At 47.3% G+C, this 25,245-nt stretch overlaps 1 protein-coding gene across 4 annotated transcripts in view; it reads left to right on the top strand.

The window, feature by feature from the left end:
- acsf3 (acyl-CoA synthetase family member 3) overlaps positions 1 to 25,245 on the top strand; it is a 197,530-nt gene that overhangs the window by 154,851 nt on the left and 17,434 nt on the right. For 2 of the 4 annotated variants that reach the window (XM_068048960.1, XM_068048962.1), the window contains 2 exons: positions 17,578 to 17,712; positions 24,314 to 24,425. The exons of 1 other annotated variant lie outside the window; for it this stretch is intronic. In XM_068048960.1, coding sequence (XP_067905061.1) covers positions 17,578 to 17,712; positions 24,314 to 24,425 — 247 coding nt within the window. The remainder of the gene's footprint in view (positions 1 to 17,577; positions 17,713 to 24,313; positions 24,426 to 25,245) is intronic. One more of the 4 variants, XM_068048961.1, reaches the window with a different exon arrangement.

Here is a 25,245-nt window from a genome sequence, read left to right as displayed (position 1 = left end):
CTGAAATGAAGTGTTTGATTCATGTCAGCAGATGGGCTCCACTGATGCAGGATTCACTGACGTCTTAGAGTCAGGTGCAGCACAAAACATAAAGCACACAGATGTTTCTCATTGGTGCCATTCCAGACAGTTGGTGAAACTCACAGGACCAAGGGATCCCTCACAATCTGCAAAAGCATCTTTACACCAGGTTGAAGCATCAGCGCAGTACTGTCTGCATTGCATGTTTATATACATTTGCAAGAAATCAGTTGAAAAACTTGTGAAAGAAGGACTTATATTTATACAGAACCCTACAGGCCTCTCAGACACATCTCTAAGTACTTCATGCAAATTTTTTAAAAATTCATTCATGGGATGTGGGCGTCGCTGGCCAGGCCAGCATTTATTGCCCATCCCTAATTGTCCTTGAGAAGGTGGTGGTGAGCTGCCTTCTTGAACCGCTGCAGTCCATGTGGGGTAGGTACACCCACAGTGCTGTTAGGAAGGGTGTTCCAGGATTTTGACCCAGCGACAGTGAAGGAACGGAGATATAGTTCCAGGTCAGGATGGTGTGTGACTTGGAGGGGAACTTGCAGGTGGTGGTGTTCCCATGCATTTGCTGCCCTTGTCCTTCTGGTTGGTAGAGGTCGCAGGTTTGGAAGGTGCTGTCTAAGGAGCCTTGGTACATTGCTGTAGTGCATCTTGTAGATGGTACACACTGCTGCCACTGTGCGTCGGAAGTGGAGGGAGTGAATGTTTGTGGATGGCGTGCCAATCAAGTGGGCTGCTTTGTCCCGGATGATGTCAAGCTTCTTGAGTATTGTTGGAGTTGCACCCATCCAGGCAAGTGGAGAGTATTCCATCACACCTAACTTGTGCCTTGTAGATGGTGGACAGGCTTTGGGGAGTCAGGAGGTGAGTTAGTCACCACAGGATTCCCAGCCTCTGACCTGCTCTTGTAGCTACGGTATTTATATGGATACTCCAGTTCAGTTTCTGGTCAATGGTAACCCCTAGGATGTTGATAGTGGGGAATTCAGTGATGGTAATGCCATTGAATGTCAAGGGGAGATGGTTAGATTCTCTCTTGTTGGAGATGGTCATTGCCTGGCACTTGTGTGGCGCGAATGTTACTTGCCACTTATCGGCCCAAGCCTGGATATTGTCTAAGTCTTGCTGCATTTCTACATGGACTGCTTCAGTATCTGAGGAGTCACGAATGGTACTGAACATTGTGCAATCATCAGCGAACATCCCCACTTCTGACCTTATGATTGAAGGAAGGCCATTGATGACGCTGAAGATGGTTGGGCCTCGGACACTACCCTGAGGAACTCCTGCAGTGATGTCCTGGAGCTGAAATGATTGACCTCCAACAGCCACAACCATCTTCCTTTGTGCTAGGTATGACTCCAACCAGTGGAGAGTTTTCCCCCTGATTCCCATTGACTTCAGTTTTGCTAGGGCTCCTTGCTGCCATACTCAGTCAAATGCTGCCTTGATGTCAAGGGCAGTGACTCTCACCTCACCTCTTGAGTTCAGCTCTTTTGTCCATGTTTGAACCAAGGCTGTAATGAGGTTAGGAGCTGAGTGGCCCTGGCGGAACCCAAACTGAGCATCACTGAGCAGGTTATTGCTAAGCAAGTGCTGCTTGATGGCACTGTTGAAGACACCTTCCATCACTTTACTGATGATTGAGAGTAGGCTGATGGGGCGGTAATTGGCCAGGTTGGACTTGTCTTGTTTTTTGTGTACAGTACATACCTGGGCAATTTTCCACATTGCAGGGTAGATGCCAGTGTTGTAGCTGTACTGGAACAGCTTGGCTAGGGGCGCGGCAAGTTCTGCAGCACAGGTCTTCAGTACTATTGCCACAGTGCTGTCTGGGCCCATAGCCTTTGCAGTGTCCAGTGCCTTCTGTCTTGAATGTCTTGCTTTGAGGTGTAATCATAGTTTTATGCTTAACAAAATCCCGCATACACCAGGGAGATGTACGACACTTATCTGTCTTTAGTGATATTGGTTGAGGAACGAATTTTGTCCCAGGGGACAGGAGATCTCACAACTCTTGTGCTGTGGAATAGCTAATGCTCATCGGGATTGTCAGAGGCATTTTCGAAAGATTTGCCCTTCCAAGCATCCAACAGTGCAGCACTCCCTCAGTACTGACCCACCGACAGTGCGGCACTCCCTCAGTACTGACCCTCCGACAGTGCGGCACTCCCTCAGTACTGACCCTCCGACAGTGCGGCACTCCCTCAGTACTGACCCTCCGACAGTGCGGCACTCCCTCAGTACTGACCCTCCGACAGTGCAGCACTCCCTCAGTACTGAGCCTCCGACAGTGCGGCACTCCCTCAGTACTGACCCTCCGACAGTGCGGCACTCCCTCAGTACTGACCCTCCGACAGTGCGGCACTCCCTCAGTACTGACCCTCCGACAGTGCGGCACTCCCTCAGTACTGACCCTCCGACAGTGCGGCACTCCCTCAGTACTGACCCTCCGACAGTGCGGCACTCCCTCAGTACTGACCCTCCGACAGTGCAGCACTCCCTCAGTACTGACCCTCCGACAGTGCGGCACTCCCTCAGTACTGACCCTCTGACAGTGCGGCGCTCCCTCAATACTGACCCTCCGACAGTGCGGCACTCCCTCAGTACTGACCCTCCGACAGTGCGGCATTCCCTCAGTACTGACCCTCCGACAGTGCGGCACTCCCTCAGTACTGACCCTCCGACAGTGCGGCACTCCCTCAGTACTGACCCTCCGACAGTGCGGCACTCCCTCAGTACTGACCCCCCGACAGTGCGGCACTCCCTCAGTACTGACCCTCTGACAGTGCGGCGCTCCCTCAATACTGACCCTCCGACAGTGCGGCGCTCCCTCATTACTGACCCTCCGGCATTGCAGCGCTCCCTCAATACTGACCCTCTGACAGTGCGGCGCTCCCTCGGTACTGACCCTCTGACAGTGCAGTGCTCCGTCGGTACTGACCCTCCGACAGTGCGGCACTCCCTCAGTACTGACCCTCCGACAGTGCGGCACTCCCTCAGTACTGACCCTCCGACAGTGCGGCACTCCCTCAGTACTGACCCCCCGACAGTGCGGCACTCCCTCAGTACTGACCCTCTGACAGTGCGGCGCTCCCTCAATACTGACCCTCCGACAGTGCGGCGCTCCCTCATTACTGACCCTCCGGCATTGCAGCGCTCCGTCAATACTGACCCTCTGACAGTGCGGCGCTCCCTCGGTACTGACCCTCTGACAGTGCAGTGCTCCGTCGGTACTGACCCTCCGAAAGTGCGGTGCTCCCTCGGTACTGACCCTCCGACAGTGCGGTGCTCCCTCAGTACTGCCAGCTTGTAATTCTGTTACTGGATAGTGGAGTGTGTCAGTCTGTCTCCGCTTCTGTTACTGGATAGTGGAGTGTGTCAGTCTGTCTCTGCTCCTGTTACTGGATAGTGGAGTGTGTCAGTCTGTCTCTGCTCCTGTTACTGGATAGTGGAGTGTGTCAGTCTGTCTCTGCTCCTGTTACTGGATAGTGGAGTGTGTCAGTCTGTCTCTGCTCCTGTTACTGGATAGTGGAGTGTGTCAATCTGTCTCTGCTCCTGTTACTGGATAGTGGAGTGTGTCAGTCTGTCTCTGCTCCTGTTACTGGATAGTGGAGTGTGTCAGTCTGTCTCTGCTCCTGTTACTGGATAGTGGAGTGTGTCAATCTGTCTCTGCTCCTGTTACTGGATAGTGGAGTGTGTCAGTCTGTCTCTGCTCCTGTTACTGGATAGTGGAGTGTGTCAGTCTGTCTCTGCTCCTGTTACTGGATAGTGGAGTGTGTCAGTCTGTCTGAGTCCCCACTGAAGATGATCAGTGATTGAGAGTAGTTTTGTTTGGACAGTAATCAATGACCACAGGACAGACAGATTGTCGTAGAATTAGATTGTAGACTGATCCAGCACAGATGGAGGCCATTCAGCCCACTCCTGCACTGCTTGCTGTTGCTAATTTTGGTGCAATCTGGCTTGGGTGCACAGTCTGCAGCTCAAAGTCTCACACTGAGGCCTTGGCCAATGCTGTGCAGATTGCACAGACACCAAACATCCCAGTCTAGGCTGACCCTTCAGTGTAATGCTGAGGGAATATTGCATTGTTTGACGGGGCGTGGTTTGGGTGACAGGTTAAACTGAAGTTATACAGCTCCATCATAACCTCCCTGCTCTTATATTCTATGCCTCGGCTAATAAAGGCAAGTATCCCATATGCCTTCCTAACCATCTTATCTACCTGTGCTGCTGCCTTCAGTGATCTATGGACAAGTACACCAATGTCCCTCTGACCCCCTAAGGTCCGACCATCCATTGGATATTCCCTTGCCTTGTTAGTCCTCCTAAAATGCATCACCTCACACTTCTCAGGATTAAATTTCATTTGCCACTGCTCCGCCCATCTTACCAGCCCATCTATATCATCCTGTAATCTGAGGCTTTCCTCCTCACTATTTACAACACCACCAATTTTCGTGTCATCTGCGAACTTACTTATCATATCTCCTATATTCACGTCTAAATCATTAATGTACACTACAAACAGCAAGGATCCCAGCACCGATCCCTGCGGTACACCACTGGTCACAGGCTTCCACTCGCAAAAACAACTCTCGACCATCACCCTCTGCCTCCTGCCACTGAGCCAATTTTGGATCCAATTTGCCAAATTGCCCTGGATCCCATGGGCTCTTACCTTCTTAACCAATCTCCCATGTGGGACCTTATCAAAAGCCTTACTGAAGTCCATGTAGACTACATCAACTGCTTTACCCTCATCTACACATCTAGTCACCGCTTCGAAAAATTCAGTCAAGTTAGTTAGACACGATCTCCCCCTGACAAAGCCATGCTGACTATCCCTGATTAATCCCTGCCTCTCCAAGTGGAGATTAATCCTGTCCCTCAGAATTTTTTCCAATAGTATCCCATTCACTGATGTTAGACTCACCGCCTGTAACTACCTGGTTTATCCCTGCTACCTTTCTTGAATAATGGGACCACATTCGCTGTCCTCCAATCCTCTGGTACCTCTCCTGTGGCCAGAGAGGATTTAAATATTTGTGTCAAAAGCCCCTGCAATCTCCTCCCTTGCCTCACATAACAGCCTGGGATACATCTCATCTGGGCCTGGGGATTGATCCCCCTTTAAGACCGCTAATACAGCTAATACTTCCTCCCTCTCAATGCTAATATGTTCAAGTATATCACAATCCTCCTCCCTGATCTCTCCACCTACATTGTCCTTCTCCAGAGTGAACACTATGATGAAAAGTAATCATTCAAAAACTCACCTATGTCTTCCGGCTCCAAACACAGATTGCCTCTTTGATCCCAAATGGGCCCCACTTTTTCCCTGGTTATCCTCTTGCCCCTAACATACTTAAAAAACGCCTTGGGATTTTCCTTTAGCTTGTCTGCCAGTGTTTTTTCATGCCCCCTCTCCACTCTAATTACTTTTTAAAGTACCCCCCTCCACTTTCTATACTCCTCTCGTGCCTTCGCTGTTTTCAGCACTCTGAATTTGCCATAAGCCTCCTTTTTTTTTCCTGATCCAATCCTCTATATCCCTTGACATCCAGGGTTCCCTGGACTTGTTCATCCTACCCTTCACCTTAACGGGAACATGTTGGACCTGACCCCTCACTATTTCCTTTCTGAATGTAGACTTTCCTACAAGTAGCTGCTCCCGGTCCACTTTGGCCAGATCCTGTTTTATCATATTGTAATCGGCCTTCCCCCATTTGTTTCCGGTCCATCTTTGTCCTTTTCCATAACTACCTTAAATTTTAGAGTTATAGTCACTATCCCTGAAATGCTCCCCCACTGACACTTCTACCACTTGTCCGGCTTCATTCCCTAGGATTAGGTCCAGTACTGCCACTTCTCTTGTCGGACTCTCCATGTGCTGGCTCAAAAAGCTCTCCTATATGCATTTTAAGAAATCCGCCCCCTTTAAGCCTTTTGCACTGAGACTATCCCAGTTAATATTGGGGAAGTTGAAATCCCCTACTATTATTACCCTATTATTTTCACACCTCTCTGAGATTTGCCTACATATCTGCTCCTCTATCTCTCCCTGACTGTTTGGAAGTATGTAGTACACTCCCAGCCAAGTGATTGCTCCCCTTTTGTTTTTAAGTTCTACCCATATGGCCTCATTTGAGGAACCTTCTAAGATATCATCCCTCCTTACTGCAGTAATTGACTCCTTGATCAACAGTGTAATACCACCTCCTCTTTTATCCCCTGCCCTATCACGCCTGAAGATTCTATACCCTGGAATATTGAGCCGCCAGTCCTGCCCCTCCCTCAAGCATGTCTCTGTGATAGCAATAATATTATAATCCCATGTGTTAATCAACGCCCTCAATTCATCTGCCTTACTAGTAAGACTCCTTGCATTAGAGTATATGCAATCCAGCCTTGCATTTTTCACTTGTGCCTTAACAGGTCTATATTTGCTCTGCCTTCCAGACTGACTCGGTTTCTCTTCTATATTTGACTGTGTCTCACCCCCTACTGTACCTCCACTCTGTATCCCCCCCCACAACAGCACTAGCAAACCTCCCAGCAAGGATGTTGGTCCCTTTCCGGTTCAGGTGCAACCCGTGCAACTTGTACAGGTCTCACCTTCGCAAGAAACAGACCCAGTGATCCAGGAAACTAAAGCCCTCCCTCCTGCACCATCTCTTCAGCCATGCATTCATCTGCTCTATCCTCCTATTCCTATACTCACTAGCACGTGGCACAGGGAGTAATCCAGAGATTACAACCTTTGAGGTCCTGCTTTTTAATCTGCTACCTAGCTCCCTAAATTCTTGTTGCAGGACCTCATCCCTATTTCTACGTATGTTAATTGTACCAATGTGTACCACGCCCTCTGACTGTTCACCCTCCCCCTTCAGAATGTCCCACCAGTCTGCACCTCCCACCCTGTGCCTCTTCCGGTTCTTTCCCTCATTTGACAGATATTTTTCTGCTTCACTGGAAGCTAGCTAATGAAATCTGTTTTGATTTGAATGATGCAGCAGCTCGATAACTAAATCGTATGTTGGGGAAGTAATTAACAAGGCACCCTGCATTCTGCTCCCGGCAAATTACCCAGGGACCTTTCATCAGGCTGTCTGCATTATTATCAGAGCTAATCAAACACAGAGAAAACTATAAATGTGGAAATCGTGTGATGTAGAATGACACTTGGGGCAGAATAATTGGGACTTAATGCAAGGTAGCATCAGAGACTGAGCTTTGCTAATACTAACAGTGGAGCATAGGAATATAATGTGGGATTTACCAGGGGATTTTGGGACATGATTGCTTGGGAGTTCAGGATGAGGTTAAGCAATGTTGGTACGGTGTGGAATGCACTGCTTGAAAGGGCAGTGGAAGCAGATTCCATTATAAATTTCAAAAGGAAATTGGATAACTACTATAGGGGAAATATTTGCAGGGCACTGGGGGTAGAGCAAGGCAGTGGGACTAATTGGATAGCTTCTTCAAAGAGCCGGTACAGGCACGATGGGCCGAATGGCCTCCCTCTGAGCTATATCATTTGATGATGTGGGGCATAATTTTGAGGCCTCTTGCCCTCCCCGTCCGACTTCATTGGGTAGGTGAGATTCCCTGTATGGATTCGAATCACAGAATCTTACAGCACAGAAAGAGGCCATTCAGCCCATCAGGACTGTGCTGGCTTTTTGAAAGACCTGTCCAGTTTAATCCTGCTCCCCAGCCTTTCCCCATAACCCTGCAAATTAGTACTTTTCAAATACATGTGTTCCAGATCTTAACAACCCTCTTTACAAAGGAATTTCTCTTTTCCCCTCTAATTATTTTGCCAATTATTTTAAATCTATGACCTCTGGTTACTAACCCAGAGGAAATAGTTTCCCTGGACTTACTCTATCAAGCCCCTGTATAATTTTGAATATGTCTGTGAGGTCTCACCTTCACCTTCTCTGCTCTAAGGCAAACATTTCCAATTCTCCAATCTCTCCATATAACTGAACTCCCTCATCCCTGATATGATCCTGGTAAAGCCCCTCTATACCCTCACCAGGATCTTGACATCCTTCCTAAAGTGTGGTGCCCAAAATTGTACACAATACTCCAGCTGTGGACTAACCAGAGATTTATAGTATAACTTCCTTGTTTTTGTATTCAGTGTCCCAATTTATAAAGCCAAGTATATGGTTCACCTTTTTAACTGCCTTATCAACTTGCCCTGCCACTTTCAATGATTTCTGAACATGAACCCCCCAGGTCCCTCTGCTCCTGCTCCCCCATAAAATGGTACCATTTAGATTATCCTGCCTTTCAGTGTTGTTTCTCCCAAAGTGCATCACTTTGCACTTATCTGTGTAAAATTGTATTTGCCATGTCAACCTATTTCACCAGTTAGTCTGTTTCTTCCTGAAGTCTGCTCCTACCATGGTCACTACACATTGACAAGTTTCAAAATGTTGCTCCATATATCCAAATCCAGGTAATTAAAAGCCATAGTCGTAATACTAATCCCTGGGTACCGCACTGCATACTTCTGTCCAGTTAGTGTTGTTTGGGAAAGCTGTGATTCCCTTTCCGGATGGTTTGGGAAAGCTGTGATTCCCTTTCCGGATGGTTTGGGAAAGCTGTGATTCCCTTTCCGGATGGTTTGGGAAAGCTGTGATTCCTTTCCGGATGGTTTGGGAAAGCTGTGATTCCCTTTCCGGATGGTTTGGGAAAGCTGTGATTCCTGTCTGGATGGTTTGGGAAAGCTGTGATTCCTGTCTGGATGGTTTGGGAATTTCCTTTGTACTGCTGGTGTTTTTTTGTAAGATAGATGAGGCATTGGTTTCTCTTGCATTGAGGGTCCTAATCATTTCCTAGTGATTTATTATTAACCTCACATTATAACCCCCGCTCTAAGTAAACAATTAACTGATATATTTAACATGGGATTGTCAAACACTGCAGCTGCTCAGAGGGTTAACAGCAGTCTGTACTCGACTGACCAGCTCTAAGCTCAGAGCAGCAGCAATGCTTCTGGTTACTCAGTTATTTCCTTCAGCTGGAACAAGGGTTTGATTAATCTGCTGCCGAGATGTTGCAAGTTAGATTTGTTTGCAGTTGGACAGGGGTCATTTATAATAACGCACTCGGAATATGTTAAAACCCAGCTAGTCAGCTGTGCTTAAGAAAATGTCAATTTGCTGCCTCCAGCTGATTTCTAATGACATTTAATTCAATGGACTACGTGACCTGCCCTCCCTTCGGTTGGTTCTGATTAGAGAATTTCACACACAGTGTCAGCATCGAATGTACAGGCAGCCTGCTGTAATCAGCCTCTGCTTAGCACTCCCTGCGATTTGCTTTTACACGGTTTGGGGAGCGGTGGTGGAGGTGGGGGCACGATGATTGCAAGTTTCCACCATTTACTGTCCATTAAGTGTGATTTTCTGTTGTTCTGTGTTGGAGTATCTCCCAGTCCTGTTACAGGTTCAATGGCAATGCTTCTAACTGCATCCACTTGTCACCTCATCAGGTGTTGAAATCCGACACCCTCTGCCAAATTGTTTTCTACCAAGATGTGTTTATTCTGTGATAATCCTGGTGTATCCTGTGCTTTATCTGTTTCCCAGTGTCCCAAGGAATTGAAGGAACTGATGTTTCAGAAAGAGTTAGGCTTTTGAAACTGATGTATTTTTTTCTATTCTCGCTCAGCGTTAACCCACCACTTTAATCAAGTGACCATGTTTAATAAACTTCTGTTCAGGATTCAGCCTCATGCAAAAGTAATGAAAACAAACAACTCATAACAAGGGAGAGAACAGAAAGCCAACAGCATGTCCCTCAGAGGATTGAGGACAGTCTCACTGCATATTTCACTGCCCTGTTCCCTTTTTTTTTCTTTTTTTTTTAAGGTGACCTTTATACCTCAGGCCCCTTTTATATATTTTTTATGTCGAGGGGGGCTTTATTCCTCAGGCCCCCTTTATATACACACTTATATTTTTAAAATAACTTTATTAAAACCAGATAAATAAACAAAAAACTCAAATTAAAATGCCATTCTCAGCGTCGACAATGCACTCCAGTCCCTGCGGTGCCCACCGGTCGCGGAAGGCCTCAAGCGTACCGACAGACACCGCATGCTCCTTTTCCAGGGACACCCGGGCGCGAACGTAACCGCGGAAGAGGGGCAGGCAATCGGGGAGGACGGACCCCCCGACGGCCCGTAACCTGGACCTGTGAATTGCCACCTTGGCCAGGTCCAATAGCAGACCGACTCGGAGATCCTCCTCCCAGCCCAAGCCCTGTTCCCTCTGTTGTTTCCTTACATTGAACACATAAGCTCAGCAGGCATTTGCACTAATGCACACTCACACATACGAAAAGGTGCAGACATACACAGGGATGTGCACTTTTTTGCAGACCAGTGCACTGGTTGTGACCATGACCTTGGTCTGTAATTATTTTTGTAGGGGACACGGTGTGTTACAGGGATAGGAATGTAGGAGCAGGAGTAGGCCATTCAGCCCATCGAGCTTGCTGCACCATTCAATGCAATCATGGCTGATCATCCACTTCAATGCCTTTTTCCCACACTATCCCCATATCCCTTTATGTAATTTGTATTTAGAAATCTGTCAAGCTCTACTTTAAACACACTCAGTGACTGAGCTTCCACAGCCCTCTGGGGTAGAGAATTCCAAAGATTCGCAACCCTCTGAGTAAAGAAATTTCTCCTCATCTCTGTTCTAAGTGGCTTCCCCCTTATTTTGAAATTGTGTCCCCTGGTTCTAGACTCCCCAACCAGGGGAAACATCTTAGCTGCATCTACCCTGTCTATCCCTTTAAGTATTTTGCAGGTTTCAATGAGATCACCTCTCATTCTTCAAAACTCTAGACAATACAGACCCAGCTTCCCCAATCTCTCTTCACAGGACAGTCCCACCATCCCGGGAACAAGTCTGGTGAATCTTCGTTGCACTCCCTCTCTGCCAATAATATCCTTCCTAAGATAAGGGGACCAAAACTGCACACAGTACTCCAGGTGCGGTCTAACCAAGGTTCTATACAATTGAAGCAAGACTTCACTACTCCTGTACTCAAATCCTCTTGCGATAAAGGCTAACATACCATGAACCTTCCTAATTGCTTGCTGAAAATGTATGTTAACTTTCAGTGACTTCTTGACAAGGACACCCAAGTATCTTTGTACATTTACAGTTTCCAATCTCTTACCATTTAAGAAATACTCTGCACATCTATTCCTCCTACCAAAGTGGATAACCTCACATTTTTTGACATTATATTCCATCTGCCATGTTCTTGCCCACTCACTAAGTCTTTTCAAATCCCCTTGAAGCCGCTTTGCATCTTTCTCACAACACACATTCCCACCTAGTTTTGTGTTATCCACGAACTTGGAAATACTACACTTGGTGTCCACGTCCAAATCATTGATATATATTGTGAGCAGCTGGGGCCCAAGCACTGATCCTTGCGGTACTCCACTAGTCACAGCCTGCCAGCGTGAGAATCACCCGTTTATTCCTACTCTCTGCTTTCTGCCTGTTAACCAATCCTTAATCCATGCCAGTATATTACCTCCGATCCCATGTGCTTTAATTTTGCTAACCAACCTCCTGTGGGGGACTTTATCAAAGGCCTTCTGAAAATCCAAGTATACCACGTCCACCTTTATCAATTCTGTTAGTAACATCCTCAAAAAACTCCAACAGGTTTGTCAAACATGATTTCCCATTCATAAATCCATGTTGACTATTCCCAATCAGATCATTATTATCCAAGTGTCCATTTATCACATCCTTTAGAATAGATTCTAGCATTTTCCCAATGACTGATGTAAGATTAATAGGTCTGTAATTCCCTGTTTTCTCTCTCCCTCCCTTCTTAAATAGTGGGGTGACATTTGCTACCTTCCACTCTGCAGGAATTGCTCCAGAATCTATAGAATTTTGGAAGATGATCACCAATGCATCCACTATCTCCATAACTACCTCTTTCAACACTCTTGGATGTAGAATATCAGGTCCTGGGGACTTATCAACCTTCAGCCCCATTAATTTCTCCAATACAACCTTCTTACTAATACTAATTTTCTCAATTCCTCATTTCCCCCTAATCCCTTGGATCTCTAATTCTGGGAGATTTCTTGTATCTTCCTCAATGAAGACAGACACAAAGTAATCATTTAGCTTCTCTGCCATTTCTCTATTCCCCATTATAAATTCTCCTGACTCTGTCTGTAATGGACCCACATTTGTCTTAGCCAAATGTTATCTTTTTCCGTACCTATAGAAGCTTTTACAGTCCATTTTTATGTTTTTTTGTTAGTTTTCATTCATATTCTATTTTTTTTTTATCAGTTTCTTGATCCTCCTTTGCTGTATCGAAAATCTTTCCAATCCTCAGAGTTGCTACTATTTCTGGCAATTTTATAGGCCTTTTCTTCTAATCTTATACAATTCTGAACTTCCTTTGTTAGCCACGGATGACTGTCTTTTGGGGTTTTTGTTCCTTGAAGGAATGTATAGTTGCTGTAAGCGATGTAATATTTCTTTAAAATTATCTATGCACTATCATACCTTTTAATGTATTTTCCCAATCCACCTCAGCCAATTTGCCCCTGATACCTTTATAATTTCCTTTGTTCAAATTTAATACCCTGGCTTCAGATTGAACTACTTCACTTTCAAACATAATGTAAAATTCTGTCATATTATGGTCATTCATCCCTAAAGGTTCTTTTACAACAGGTTTATTAATTAGCCCTTTCTCATTACATAAAACTAGATCTAAAATAGCCTGTTCTCTAGTCAGTTCCTCAACGGACTGCTCTAGAAAACCATCCCTAACACACTCCAGAAATTCGTCCTCCACAGCATTAGTGCTCATTAGGTTTACCCAGTCTATATGCAGATTGAAGTCACCCATGATTACTGTATTACCCATTACCCATGGCACATGCTTCTCTAATCTGCTGATTAATATCTGCCCCACACTACCACTACTGTTTGGTCGCCTATAAACAACTCCTACCAATGTTTATAAAAGCAAAATACTGCAGATGCTGGAAGAAGGGTCACTGACCCGAAACGTTAACTCTGCTTCTCTTTCCACAGATGCTGCCAGACCTGCTGAGTGATTCCAGCATTTCTTGTTTTTGTTTCAGATTTCCAGCATTTCTTGTTTTTGTTCCTACCAATATTTGCTGCCCCTTGCTGTTTCTTAGCTCCACCCAAACAGATTCCACATTTTGTTCTTCCAATCTGAGATCTTCCCTTACTAATGTACTGATCCCATCCCTTATTATCAATGCAACACCACCTCCTTTTCCTTTTTGCCTGCCCTTCCTAAATGTCGAATATCCTTGAATATTCAGTTCCCAGTCTTGGTCACCCTCTAGCCACGTTTCTGTAATGGCAATTAGATCACACCCATTTACCTCTAACACAACAAAAACAGAAAATGCTGGAAATACTCAGCAGGTCTGGCAGCATCTGTGGAGAGAGACGCAAAGTTAACGTCTCAGTTCTGTGACCTTTCATCGGCATTGGCAAAGGTTAGAAAATAATTAGGTTTTAAGCAAGGGAGGGGGCGAGATCAAAGGGGAAGGTGTTTGATAGGGCAGGAGAGGTTAAATAACAAAGCTGTCCTGGGACAAAGGCAAAGAGTGTGTTAATGCTTGTGGTGAAAGACAAAGCATTAGTCCAGAGAGAGTGTTAATAGCAGAATAATGAGCAGCTCTGACTACATGAAAAGCAGGCACATGGTTAAAAAATAAAATATTTTTAAAAAGGCTAATCATGCTCTGAAGTTATTGAACTTTGGGTGGTGCAGTGGTTAGCACCGCAGCCTCACAGCTCAAGCGACCCGGGTTCAATTCTGGGTACTGCCTGTGTGGAGTTTGCAAGTTCTCCCTGTGTCTGCGTGGGTTTCCTCTGGGTGCTCCGGTTTCCTCCCACATGCCAAAGACTTGCTGGTTGATAGGTTAATTGGCCATTATAAATTGCCCCTAGTATAGGTAGGTGGTAGGGAAATATAGGGAAGGTGGGGATGTGGTAGGAATATGGAATTAGTGTAGGATTAGTATAAATGGGTGGGTGATGGTCGGCACAGACGCGGTGGGCCGAAGGGCCTGTTTCAGTGCTGTATCTCTAAACTAAACTAAACTAAACTCAATATTCAGTCTGCAAGGCTGTAGAGTGCCTAATCGAAAGATCAGATGCTGCTTCTCGAGCTTGTGTTAATGTTCACTGGAACACTGGAGCAAGCCAAAGACAGAAATGTGAGCATGAGAGCAGGGTGGGGTGTTGAAATGGCCAGCGGCCGGAAGCTCATTGTCATGCCATCGGACTGAGCGGCGGTGTTCCGCAAAGTGGTCACCCAGTCGCGTTTGGTCTTCCCAGTGTAGAGGAGACCACATTGTGAGCAGCGAATACAGTATACTACATTGAAAGAAGTACAAATAAATCGCTGCTTCAGCTGAAAGGAGTGGATAGGGAGCAGCTGTTCCCTTCAGTTGAAGGGTCAGTTACGAGGGGTCACAAGTTTAAGGTGAGGGGTGGGAGGTTTAAGGGGGATTTGAGGAAGGACTTTTTTACCCAGAGGGTGGTGACGGTCTGGAATGCCCTGCCTGGGAGGGTGGTAGAGGCGGGTTGCCTCACATCCTTTAAAAAGTACCTGGATGAGCACTTGGCATGTCATAACATTCAAGGTTATGGGCCAAGTGCTGGCAAATGGGATTAGGTAGACAGGTCAGGTGTCTTTAATGCATCGGTGCACACACGATGGGCCGAAGGGCCTCTTTTGCACTGTATTATTCTGTATTTCTGAGTGTTTGGGGCCTGGGATAGTGAGGAGAGAGGAGGTAAAAGGTCAGATATTGCAGGGGAAGGTGTAATTTACCTCTAATTGTGCCTTTAAGTCATCTATCTTGTTGCGAATGCTGCATGAATTCAGGTAGAATGCCTTTAACCTTGTCTTCTTAACATTATTCTGCATTCTGGCCGATTTGATGCTCGCTTTTGTTTCACCTGCCTTCTAATGTTGCTTGCTACTTTTCTACTTCCTGTTACCAGCTTTACTTCCTTCCAGTTTGAGCTACCCCTCAGGTTCCCATCTCTCTGACAAGCTAGTTTAAACCCCCCCCAACAGAACTGGCAAATCTCCCTGCGAGGATGTTAGTTCCGATCCTGTTAAGGTGTAGCCCGTCCATCTTGTACAGGTCCCACCTGCCCCAGAACTGGTCCCAATGCCTCAGAAATCTGATGCCCTCCCTCCTACACCAGTTCTCCGGCCACGTGTTCAATCCATCAATCCTCCTATTCCTATGCTAACTAGCATATGAGATTACTGCTCTTGAGGTCCTGCTTTTTAATTTCCTTCCTAACTCCCTAAAATCTGCTTTCAGGATTTCATTCCTCTTCCTACCAATGTCATTGGTACCAATGTGGACCACGACTTCTGGCTGTTCACCCTCCCCCAGAAGAATATCCTGCAGCCGGTCCGTGATATACATGACCCTGGCACCAAGGAGGCAACACATTACTGCTGCAGAAATGCCTGTCTGATCCCCTGACCATCAAATCCCCTATCACTATTGCTCTTCCAGTCTTCTTCCGCTCCTGTGCAGCTGAGCCACCAGTGGTGCCACAGACTTTGCTCTGGCTGCATTCCCCAACCAACCATCGCTCTTACCAGTATCCAAATGGTAAAACCGATTAGCACTGCCTGGCTGGTACTCTTAGACTGCCTGGCGGTCACCCATTCTCTCTCTTCCTGCATGCTCCTAACCTGCGGTGTGACTACCTCCCTAAATGAGCTAGCCACATAGTCCTCTGCCTCGTGGATGCACCACAGTGACTCCAGCCGCTGCTCGAGTTCCGAAACCCGGAATGTACTGCAGGATGTACATTCCACTTGGCCGAGCTGATCTGCCATACTGTAACTTTAAAAACTATTTATTACAATCAGAATAAGTAGAACAACTTACCAGTTACTCACCAATCAGCTTCTTCCTCTGTACCGAAGAAACAGGCAGGTACTGGAGGCTGAAAAAACGTAGAAAAAGAAAGAAAGGAGCCCCTCCCTCACTGAACTCCCACTTTACACTCTGTACACTCAAAGCAGCACTCAGTGGGGACACAGTGTGCTACATGGATGGTGTTTATGGGTCATGTTTGTGTTTTAGGGGACACGGTGTGTTACAGGGCTGGTGTTTACGGGTCGTGTTTGTGTTTTAGGGGACACGGTGTGTTACAGGGCTGGTGTTTACGGGTCGTGTTTGTGTTTTAGGGGACACGGTGTGTTACAGGACTGGCGTTTATGGGTCGTGTTTGTGTTTAAGGGGACACGGTGTGTTACAGGGCTGGCGTTTACGGGTCGTGTTTGTGTTTTAGGGGACACGGTGTGTTACAGGGACGGTGTTTACGGGTCGTGTTTGTGTTTTAGGGGACACGGTGTGTTACAGGGCTGGTGTTTACGGGTCGTGTTTGTGTTTTAGGGGACACGATGTGTTACAGGGCTGGCGTTTACGGGTCGTGTTTGTGTTTTAGGGGACACGGTGTGTTACAGGGATGGTCTTTACGGGTCGTGTTTGTGTTTTAGGGGACACGGTGTGTTACAGGGCTGGCGTTTACGGGTCGTGTTTGTGTTTTAGGGGACACGGTGTGTTACAGGGATGGTCTTTACGGGTCGTGTTTGTGTTTTAGGGGACACGGTGTGTTACAGGGCTGGCGTTTATGGGTCGTGTTTGTGTTTTAGGGGACACGATGTGTTACAGGGACGGTGTTTACGGGTCGTGTTTGTGTTTTAGGGGACACGGTGTGTTACAGGGCTGGCGTTTACGGGTCGTGTTTGTGTTTTAGGGGACACGGTGTGTTACAGGGCTGGCGTTTATGGGTCGTGTTTGTGTTTTAGGGGACACGGTGTGTTACAGGGCTGGCGTTTATGGGTCGTGTTTGTGTTTTAGGGGACACAGTGTGTTACAGAGCTGGCGTTTACGAGTCGTGTTTGTGTTTTAGGGGACACGGTGTGTTACAGGGATGGTCTTTACGGGTCGTGTTTGTGTTTTAGGGGACACGGTGTGTTACAGGGCTGGTGTTTACGGGTCGTGTTTGTGTTTTAGGGGACACGGTGTGTTACAGGGATGGTCTTTACGGGTCGTGTTTGTGTTTTAGGGGACACGGTGTGTTACAGGGCTGGTGTTTACGGGTCGTGTTTGTGTTTTAGGGGATACAGTGTGCTACAGGGACGGTGTTTACGGGTCGTGTTTGTGTTTTAGGGGACACAGTGTGTTACAGGGATGGTCTTTACGGGTCGTGTTTGTGTTTTAGGGGACACGGTGTGTTACAGGGCTGGTGTTTACGGGTCGTGTTTGTGTTTTAGGGGACACAGTGTGCTACAGGGACGGTGTTTACGGGTCGTGTTTGTGTTTTAGGGGACACGGTGTGTTACGGGGCTGGTGTTTACGGGTCGTGTTTGTGTTTTAGGGGACACGGTGTGTTACAGGGCTGGCGTTTACGGGTCGTGTTTGTGTTTTAGGGGACACAGTATGCTACAGGGACGGTCTTTACTGGATTCTGGGTCGGTCCTCTGTTGACATCATTAAGAGCGGAGGATACAAGATCAGTGCACTGGAGGTTGAGCGCCACCTCCTGGGACACCCTGATATTGCAGGTTTGAATCTTTTGAATAAAATGCAAACCTGTTTTTCAATGTACGTCTCTTTCATGTTATAAGTTTATAACTTGATTATCCATTCTGGTGGGTCAGCCTGGTTATATCAGCTGTGCCACTATCAACAGGTATGCTGTGTACTTGCTCACGCAAACAGCCCTGCTGTTCCCGACCCCCCCCCCCCCGCCGCTCTCTCTGTCTCTCTCTCGCTCTCTCTGTCTCTCTCTCGCTCTCTCTGTCTCTCGCTCACTCTCTCTCTCGCTCTCTCTGTCTCTGTCTCTCTCTCTCGCTCTCTCTGTCTCTCTCTTGCTCTCTCTGTCTCACTCTCTCTGTCTCTCTCTCGCGCTCTCTGTTTCTCTCTCTCACTCTGTCTGTCTCTCTCTCTCGCTCTCTCTGTCTCTCTCTCGCTCTCTCTGTCTCTCTCTCGCTCTCTCTGTCTCTCTCTTGCTCTCTCTGTCTCTCTCTCTCACTCTCTCTGTCTCTCTCTCTCACTCTCTCTGTCTCTCTCTCTCACTCTCTCTGTCTCTCTCTCTCGCGCTCTCTCGCTCTCTCTGTCTCTCTCTCTCGCGCTCTCTCGCTCTCTCTGTCTCTCTCGCTCGCTCTCTCTGTCTCTCTCGCTCGCTCTCTCTGTCTCTCTCGCTCACTCTCTCTGTCTCTCTCGCTCACTCTCTCTGTCTCTCTCGCTCACTCTCTCTGTCTCTCTCTCGCTCTCTCGCTCTTTCTGTCTCTCGCTCACTCTCTCTGTCTCTCTCTCTCTCGCGCTCTCTGTTTCTCTCTCTCACTCTGTCTGTCTCTCTCGCTCTCTCTGTCTCTCTCGCTCGCTCTCTCTGTCTCTCTCGCTCGCTCTCTCTGTCTCTCTCGCTCGCTCTCTCTGTCTCTCTCTCTGTCTCTCTCTCGCTCTCTCTGTCTCTCTCTCGCTCTCTCTGTCTCTCTCTCGCTCTCTCTGTCTCTCTCTCGCTCTCTCTGTCTCTCTCTCGCTCTCTCTGTCTCTCTCTCTCGCTCTCTCTGTCTCTCTCTCTCGCTCCCTCTGTCTCTCTCTCTCTCTCTCTCTCTCTCGCTCTCTCTCTCTCTCTCTCTCTCTCTCTCTCTCTCGCTCTCTCGCTCTCTCTGTCTCTCTCTCTCTCTGTCTCTCTCTCTCTCTGTCTCTCTCTCTCTCTCTGTCTCTCTCTCTCTCTCTGTCTCACATACACACACACGTGCAGAATTATTACAGCACAGAAGGAGGCCATTCGGCCCATTGTGTCTGTACCAGCTTTCCGAATGAGCAAGTCACCTAGTTCCATTCCCCTGCCCCTTCTCCCTGTAACCCTGCACATTCTTCCTTTTCATATAACTGTCTAATTCCCTTTTGAATGCTTCAATTGAACCTGCCTCCAACACGTTCTCAGGCAGTGCATTCCAGACCTTAACCATTCGCTGTGTGAAAAAGTTTTTCCTCATGTTACTTTTGCTTCTTTTGCCAAATACTTTAAATCTGTGCCCTCTCATTCTTGATCCTTTCACGAGTGGGAACAGTTTCTCTCTATCTACTCTGTCCAGACCCCTCATGATTTTGAATACCTCTGTCATATCACCTCTCAGCCTTCTCTTCTCCAAGGAAAATAGTCCCATCTTCTCCAATCTACCTTCATAACTGAAATTCCTCATCCCTGGAACCATTCTCGTGAATCTTTTCTGTACTCTCTCCAATGTCCTCACATCTTTCCTAAAATGCGGGGCCCAGAACTGGACGCAATACACCAGCTGAGGCCGAACTCGTGTCTTATACAAGTTCAACATAACCTCTTGCTCTTGTACTCTATGCCCCTGTTAATAAAGCCCAGGAGACTGTATGCTTTATTAACCGCTCTCCCAACCTGTCCTGCACCTTCAATGACTTATGCACATATACACCCAGGTCCCTCTACTCCTGCACCCCCTTTAGAATTGTGCCCTTTATTCTATATTGTCTCTCCATGTTCTTCTACCAAAATGAATCACTTCACATTTCTCTGCACTGAACTTCATCTGCCACCTGTCTGCCCATTCCACCAACTTATCTATGTCCTTTTGAAGTTCTACACTATCCTCCTCACAGTTCACAATGCTTCCAAGTTTCATATCATCTGCAAATTTGGAAATTAATATATATCAGGAAGAGCAAGAGTTCCAACACTGATCCCTGGGGAACTCCACTACAAACCTTCCTCCAGCCTGAAACACATCGATTAACCATTACTCTCTGTCACTCAGCCAATTTCGTATCCATGTTGCTACCGTCCCTTTTATTCCATGAGCTACAAGTCTGTTGTGTGACACTGTATCAAACGCCTTTTGAAAGTCCATGTACACCACATCAACAGCATTGCCCTCATCAAACCTCTCTGTTACCTCCTCAAAAAACTCCAGCAAGTTAGTTAAACGTGATGTTCCCTTAACAAATGCATGCTGGCTTTCCTCAATTTAACCCACATTTGTCCATGTGCCTATTAATTTTGTCCTGAATCATTTTTTCTACAGGTTTCCCACCACCTGGGTTAAAGTGACTGGCCTGCAGTTGCTGGGCTTATTTTTAAACCCTTTTTTGAACGAGGGTGTAACGTTTGCAATTCTCCAGTCCTCTGGCACCACCCTCAAGTCTAAGGAAGACTGGAAAATTATGGCCAGTGCCTGAGCAATTTCCACCCTCACTTCCCTCAATATCCTTGGATGCATCTCATCCGGCCCTGGTGCTTTATCAACTTTAAGTAGAGAGAGCCTATCTAATACCTCCTCCTTACCAATTTTAAATCCTTCTAGTGTATTAATTATCTTCTATACACACACAGACACACACACAACTTCATAGCCCTGCTCCCCTGCACAGCCCTTCTCTCTCTCTCACTCACATGTGCATCCATGTTCTGTCTCTCACACATAGAGACACACACACAACACACACACACTCACTCTCACAACTGCTCTCTCACTCACTCACACCCTCTCGCTCAGTCAAACACACACTCTCTCTCACTCACTCTCTGGGGAGAGGTGGTGGCATAGTGGTATTGTCACTGCACTAATAATTCAATTAATAAATCTGGAATTAAAAGCTAGTCTAATGGTGAAACCATTGTCGATTCTTGTAAAAACCCATCTGGTCTGGCCTACATGTGACTCCAGACCCATAGCAATGTGGTTGACTCTTAAATGGCCTAACCGCTACAAAGCTAATAAGGAATGAAACCAGACGGGCCACCCGGCATCGACCTAGGCACCGGAAACAACAACGGCAAACCCAGCCCTGTCGACCCTGCAAAATCCTCCTTACTAACATCTGGGGACTTGTGCCAAAATTGGGAGAACTGTCCCACAGACTAGTCAAGCAACAGCCTGACATAGACATACTCATGGAATCATACCTTATAGACAAAGTCCCAGACACTGCCATCACCATCCCCAGGTATGTCCTGTTCCACCGGCAGGACAGACCCAAAAGAGGTGGTGGCACAGTGGTATACAGTCAGAGAGAGATACAGCACTGAAACAGGCCCTTCGGCCCACCGAGTCTGTGCTGACCAACAACCACCCATTTACACTAATCCTACGTTAATCCCATATTCCCTACCATATCCCCACCATTCTCCTACCACCTACCTACATGAGAGGCAATTTACAATGGCCAATTTACCTATCAACCTGCAAGTCTTTGGCTGTGGGAGGAAACTGGAGCACCCGGAGGAAACCCACGCTGTCACAGGGAGAACTTGCAAACGCCACACAGGCAGTACCCAGAATTGAACCCGGGTCGCTGGAGCTGTGAGGCTGCGGTGCTAAACACTGCACCACTGTGCCGCCCCCGGAAGGGAGGGAGTTGCCCTGGGAGTCCTCAACATCGACTCCGGACTGCATGAAGTCTCATGGCATCAAGTCAAACATGGGCAAGGAAACCTCCTGCTGATTACCACCGACTGCCCCCCATCAGCTGATGAGTCAGTACTCCTCCATGTTGAACACCACTTGGAGGAAGCACTGAGGGTGGCATGGGCACAGAATGTACTCTGGGTGGGGGACTTCAATGTCCATCACCAAGAGTGGCTCAGTAGCACCACTACTGACCGAGCTGGCCGAGTCCTAAAGGACATAGCTGCAAGACTGGGTATGCGGCAGGTGGTGAGGGAACCAACACGAGGGAAAAATATACTTGACCTCGTCCTCACCAATCTGCCTGCCGCAGATGCATCTGTCCATGACAGTATTGGTAGGAGTGACCACCGCACAGTCCTTGTGGAGACAAAGTCCCGCCTTCACATTGAGGATACCCTCCGTCGTGTTATGTGGCACTATCACCGTGCTAAATGGGATAGATTTTGAACACATCTAGCAATGCAAAACTGGGCATCCATGAGGCACTGTGGGCCATCAGCAGCAGCAGAATTGTACTCAACCACAATCTGTAACCTCATGGCCCGGCATATCCCCCACTCTACCATTACCATCAAGCCAGGTGACCAACTCTGGTTCAATGAAGAGTGAAGGAGGGCATGCCAGGAGCAGCACCAGGCATACCTCAAAATGAGGTGTCAACCTGGTGAAGCTACAACCCAGGACTACTTGTGTGCCAAACTGCGTAAGCAGCATGCGCTAGACAGAGCTAAGCGATCCCATAACCAACGGATCAGATCTAAGCTCTGCAGTCCTGCCACATCCAACCGTGAATGGTGGTGGACAATTAAACAACTAACTGGAGGAGGTGGCTCCACAAATATCTCCATCCTCAATGATGGGGGGAGCCCAGCACATCAGTGCGAAAGATAAGGCTGAAGCATTTGCAACAATCTTCAGCCAGAAGTGCCGAGTTGATGATCCATCTTAGCCTCTTCCTGAAGTCCCCAGCATCACAGATGCCAGACTTCAGCCAATTCGATTCACTCCACGTGATATCAAGAAACGACTGAAGGCACTGGATACTGCAAAGGCTATGGGCCCTGACAATATTCCAGCAATAGTACTGAAGACCTGTGCTCCAGAACTTGGCGTCCTTGAAGATTGTTGCCCCTAGCCAAGCTGTTCCAGTACAGCTGCAACACTGGCATCTACCCGGCAATGTGGAAAGTTGCTGAGGTATGTCCTGTACACAAAAAGCAGGACAAGTCCAACCCGGCCAATTACCGCCCCATCAGTCTACTCTCAATCATCAGTAAAGTGATGGAAGGTGTCATCAACAGTGCCATCAAGCAGCACTTGCTTAGCAATAACCTGCTCAGTGACACTCAGTTTGGGTTCCGCCAGGGCCACTCAGCTTCTGACCTCATTACAGCCTTGGTTCAAACATGGACAAAAGAGCTGAACTCAAGAGGTGAGGTGAGAGTGACTGCCCTTGACATCAAGGCAGCATTTGACTGAGTATGGCAGCAAGGAGCCCTAGCAAAACTGAAGTCAATGGGAATCCGGGGGAAAACTCTCTGCTGATTGGAGTCATACCTAGCGCAAAGGAAGATGGCTGTGGTTGTTGGAGGTCAATCATTTCAGCTCCAGGACATCACTGCAGGAGTTCCTCAGGGTAGTGTCCTAGGCCCAACCATCTTCAGCTTCATCAATGTCCTTCCTTCAATCATAAGGTCAGAAGTGGGGATGTTCGCTGATGATTGCACAATGTTCAGTACCATTCGTGACTCCTCAGATACTGAAGCAGTCCATGTAGAAATGCAAAAAGACCTGGACAATATCCAGGCTTGGGCTGATAAGTGGCAAGTAACATTCGCGCCACACAAGTGCCAGGCAATGACCATCTCCAACAAGAGAGAATCTAACCATATCCCCTTGACATTCAATGGCATTACCATCACTGAATCCCCCACTATCAACATCCTGGAAGTTAGCATTGACCAGAAACTGAACTGGAGTAGCCATATAAATACCGTGTCTACAAGAGCAGGTCAGAGGCTAGGAATCCTGCGGCGAGTAACTCACCTCCTGACTCCCCAAAGCCTGTCCACCATCTACAAGGCACAAGTCAGGAGTGTGATGGAATACTCTCCACTTGCCTGGATGGGTGCAGCTCCAACAACACTCAGGAAGCTCGACACCATCCAGGACAAAGCAGCCCGCTTGATTGGCACCCCATCTACAAACATTCACTCCCTCCACCACCGATACACAGTGGCAGCAGTGTGTACCATCTACAAGATGCACTGTAGCAACGCACCAAGGCTCCTTAGACAGCACCTTCCAAACCCGCGACCTCTACCAACTGGAAGGACAAGGGCAGCAAATGCATGGGAACATCACCACCTGCAAGTTCCCCTCCAAGTCACACACCATCCTGACTTGGAACTATATCGCCGTTCCTTCACTGTCGCTGGGTCAAAATCCTGGAACTCCCTTCCTAACAGCACTGTGGGTGTACCTACCTCACATGGACTGCAGTGGTTCAAGAAGGCAGCTCATCACCACCTTCTCAAGGGCAATTAGGAATGGGCAATAAATGCTGGCCTGGCCAGTGACGCTCACATCCCATGATCAGAAAAAAAATCTCTCACTCACTCCCACCTCACTCACTCACTCGCGCTCCCTCACACTCACACATGTGTGTAGCATTGCTTCCCGCATCTCCCTGCTCACTCACTATTTGCTGTTGCAGATGTTGCAGTTATTGGTGCCCCTGATATGACCTGGGGTCAGAAGGTGGTAGCAGTTATCCAGTTACGAGAAGGATGTACATTGTCCCAGAAGGAGCTGAAGGAGTGGGGCAGGTAAGAGGGTAGGGTTTGGGAAACGCAAAGCTTCAGTTCCAGTGCTCACCAAGAGGCTGAGGGTCTCCTTTCTCTCATGAGGGCTGTGACAGAGCCCCTGCCCCTGCTGCCTGAGCCATCATATCTCACTGATCCGCAACCAGTTGAACAAAGCACAGTAACTGAACAGTGTGTGGGTATGTGGTGTGGACAGTGTGTGGGTATGTGGTGTGGACAGTGTGTGGGTATGTGGTGTGGACAGTGTGTGGGTATTGTTCCGACCAACCACTCCAGTCAAAGCCCCCAATCAAAATATACGATTCTGATTGTGGTGGGAGAAACACACTGTTAATTCAATCCCGTCGCTCCACAGATCGCCTAACATATCATTTAAAACTTTCTAAATTAAAGAAAGACCCAACCAAATTGTACCATCTATTAACCCCCTCCGAATGTGGCTAACCAAATCAGATGTCTTTAAATCAACAAATTAACTCTTTAATTAGAAGAACTAAATTCTTAAACACTATGAAGATATAAACAACATTTAAAATAGAAAAAATTAGAGTCCTTGCAAATTTACAGTCCAATGTTGCTTGAAGTCCTCACAGAATATTGTTAGAAGTCATCACAGTCGTCTGATGTGGAAAAAAGGTTCTTCCACAGTAGAACAGTCCGTAGTGTAGCTCTATCAGTAGGTGATGTTTCCTTCTCCAGCGGATTTCAACAATTAACGATTTACAAATACTTTCAATAGAATGAATCTGACTTCGCAGTTTTTGAGGGATAAAAGATTGTCACAGTCTAACTTCCCTTCCTTTGTTTAAATTACCAGAGATCA

Source organism: Heterodontus francisci, chromosome 17 (assembly GCF_036365525.1).
Source record: "Heterodontus francisci isolate sHetFra1 chromosome 17, sHetFra1.hap1, whole genome shotgun sequence".
Lineage (NCBI taxonomy): Eukaryota > Metazoa > Chordata > Chondrichthyes > Heterodontiformes > Heterodontidae > Heterodontus > Heterodontus francisci.
This window is presented reverse-complemented; position numbering and strand designations above follow the sequence as displayed.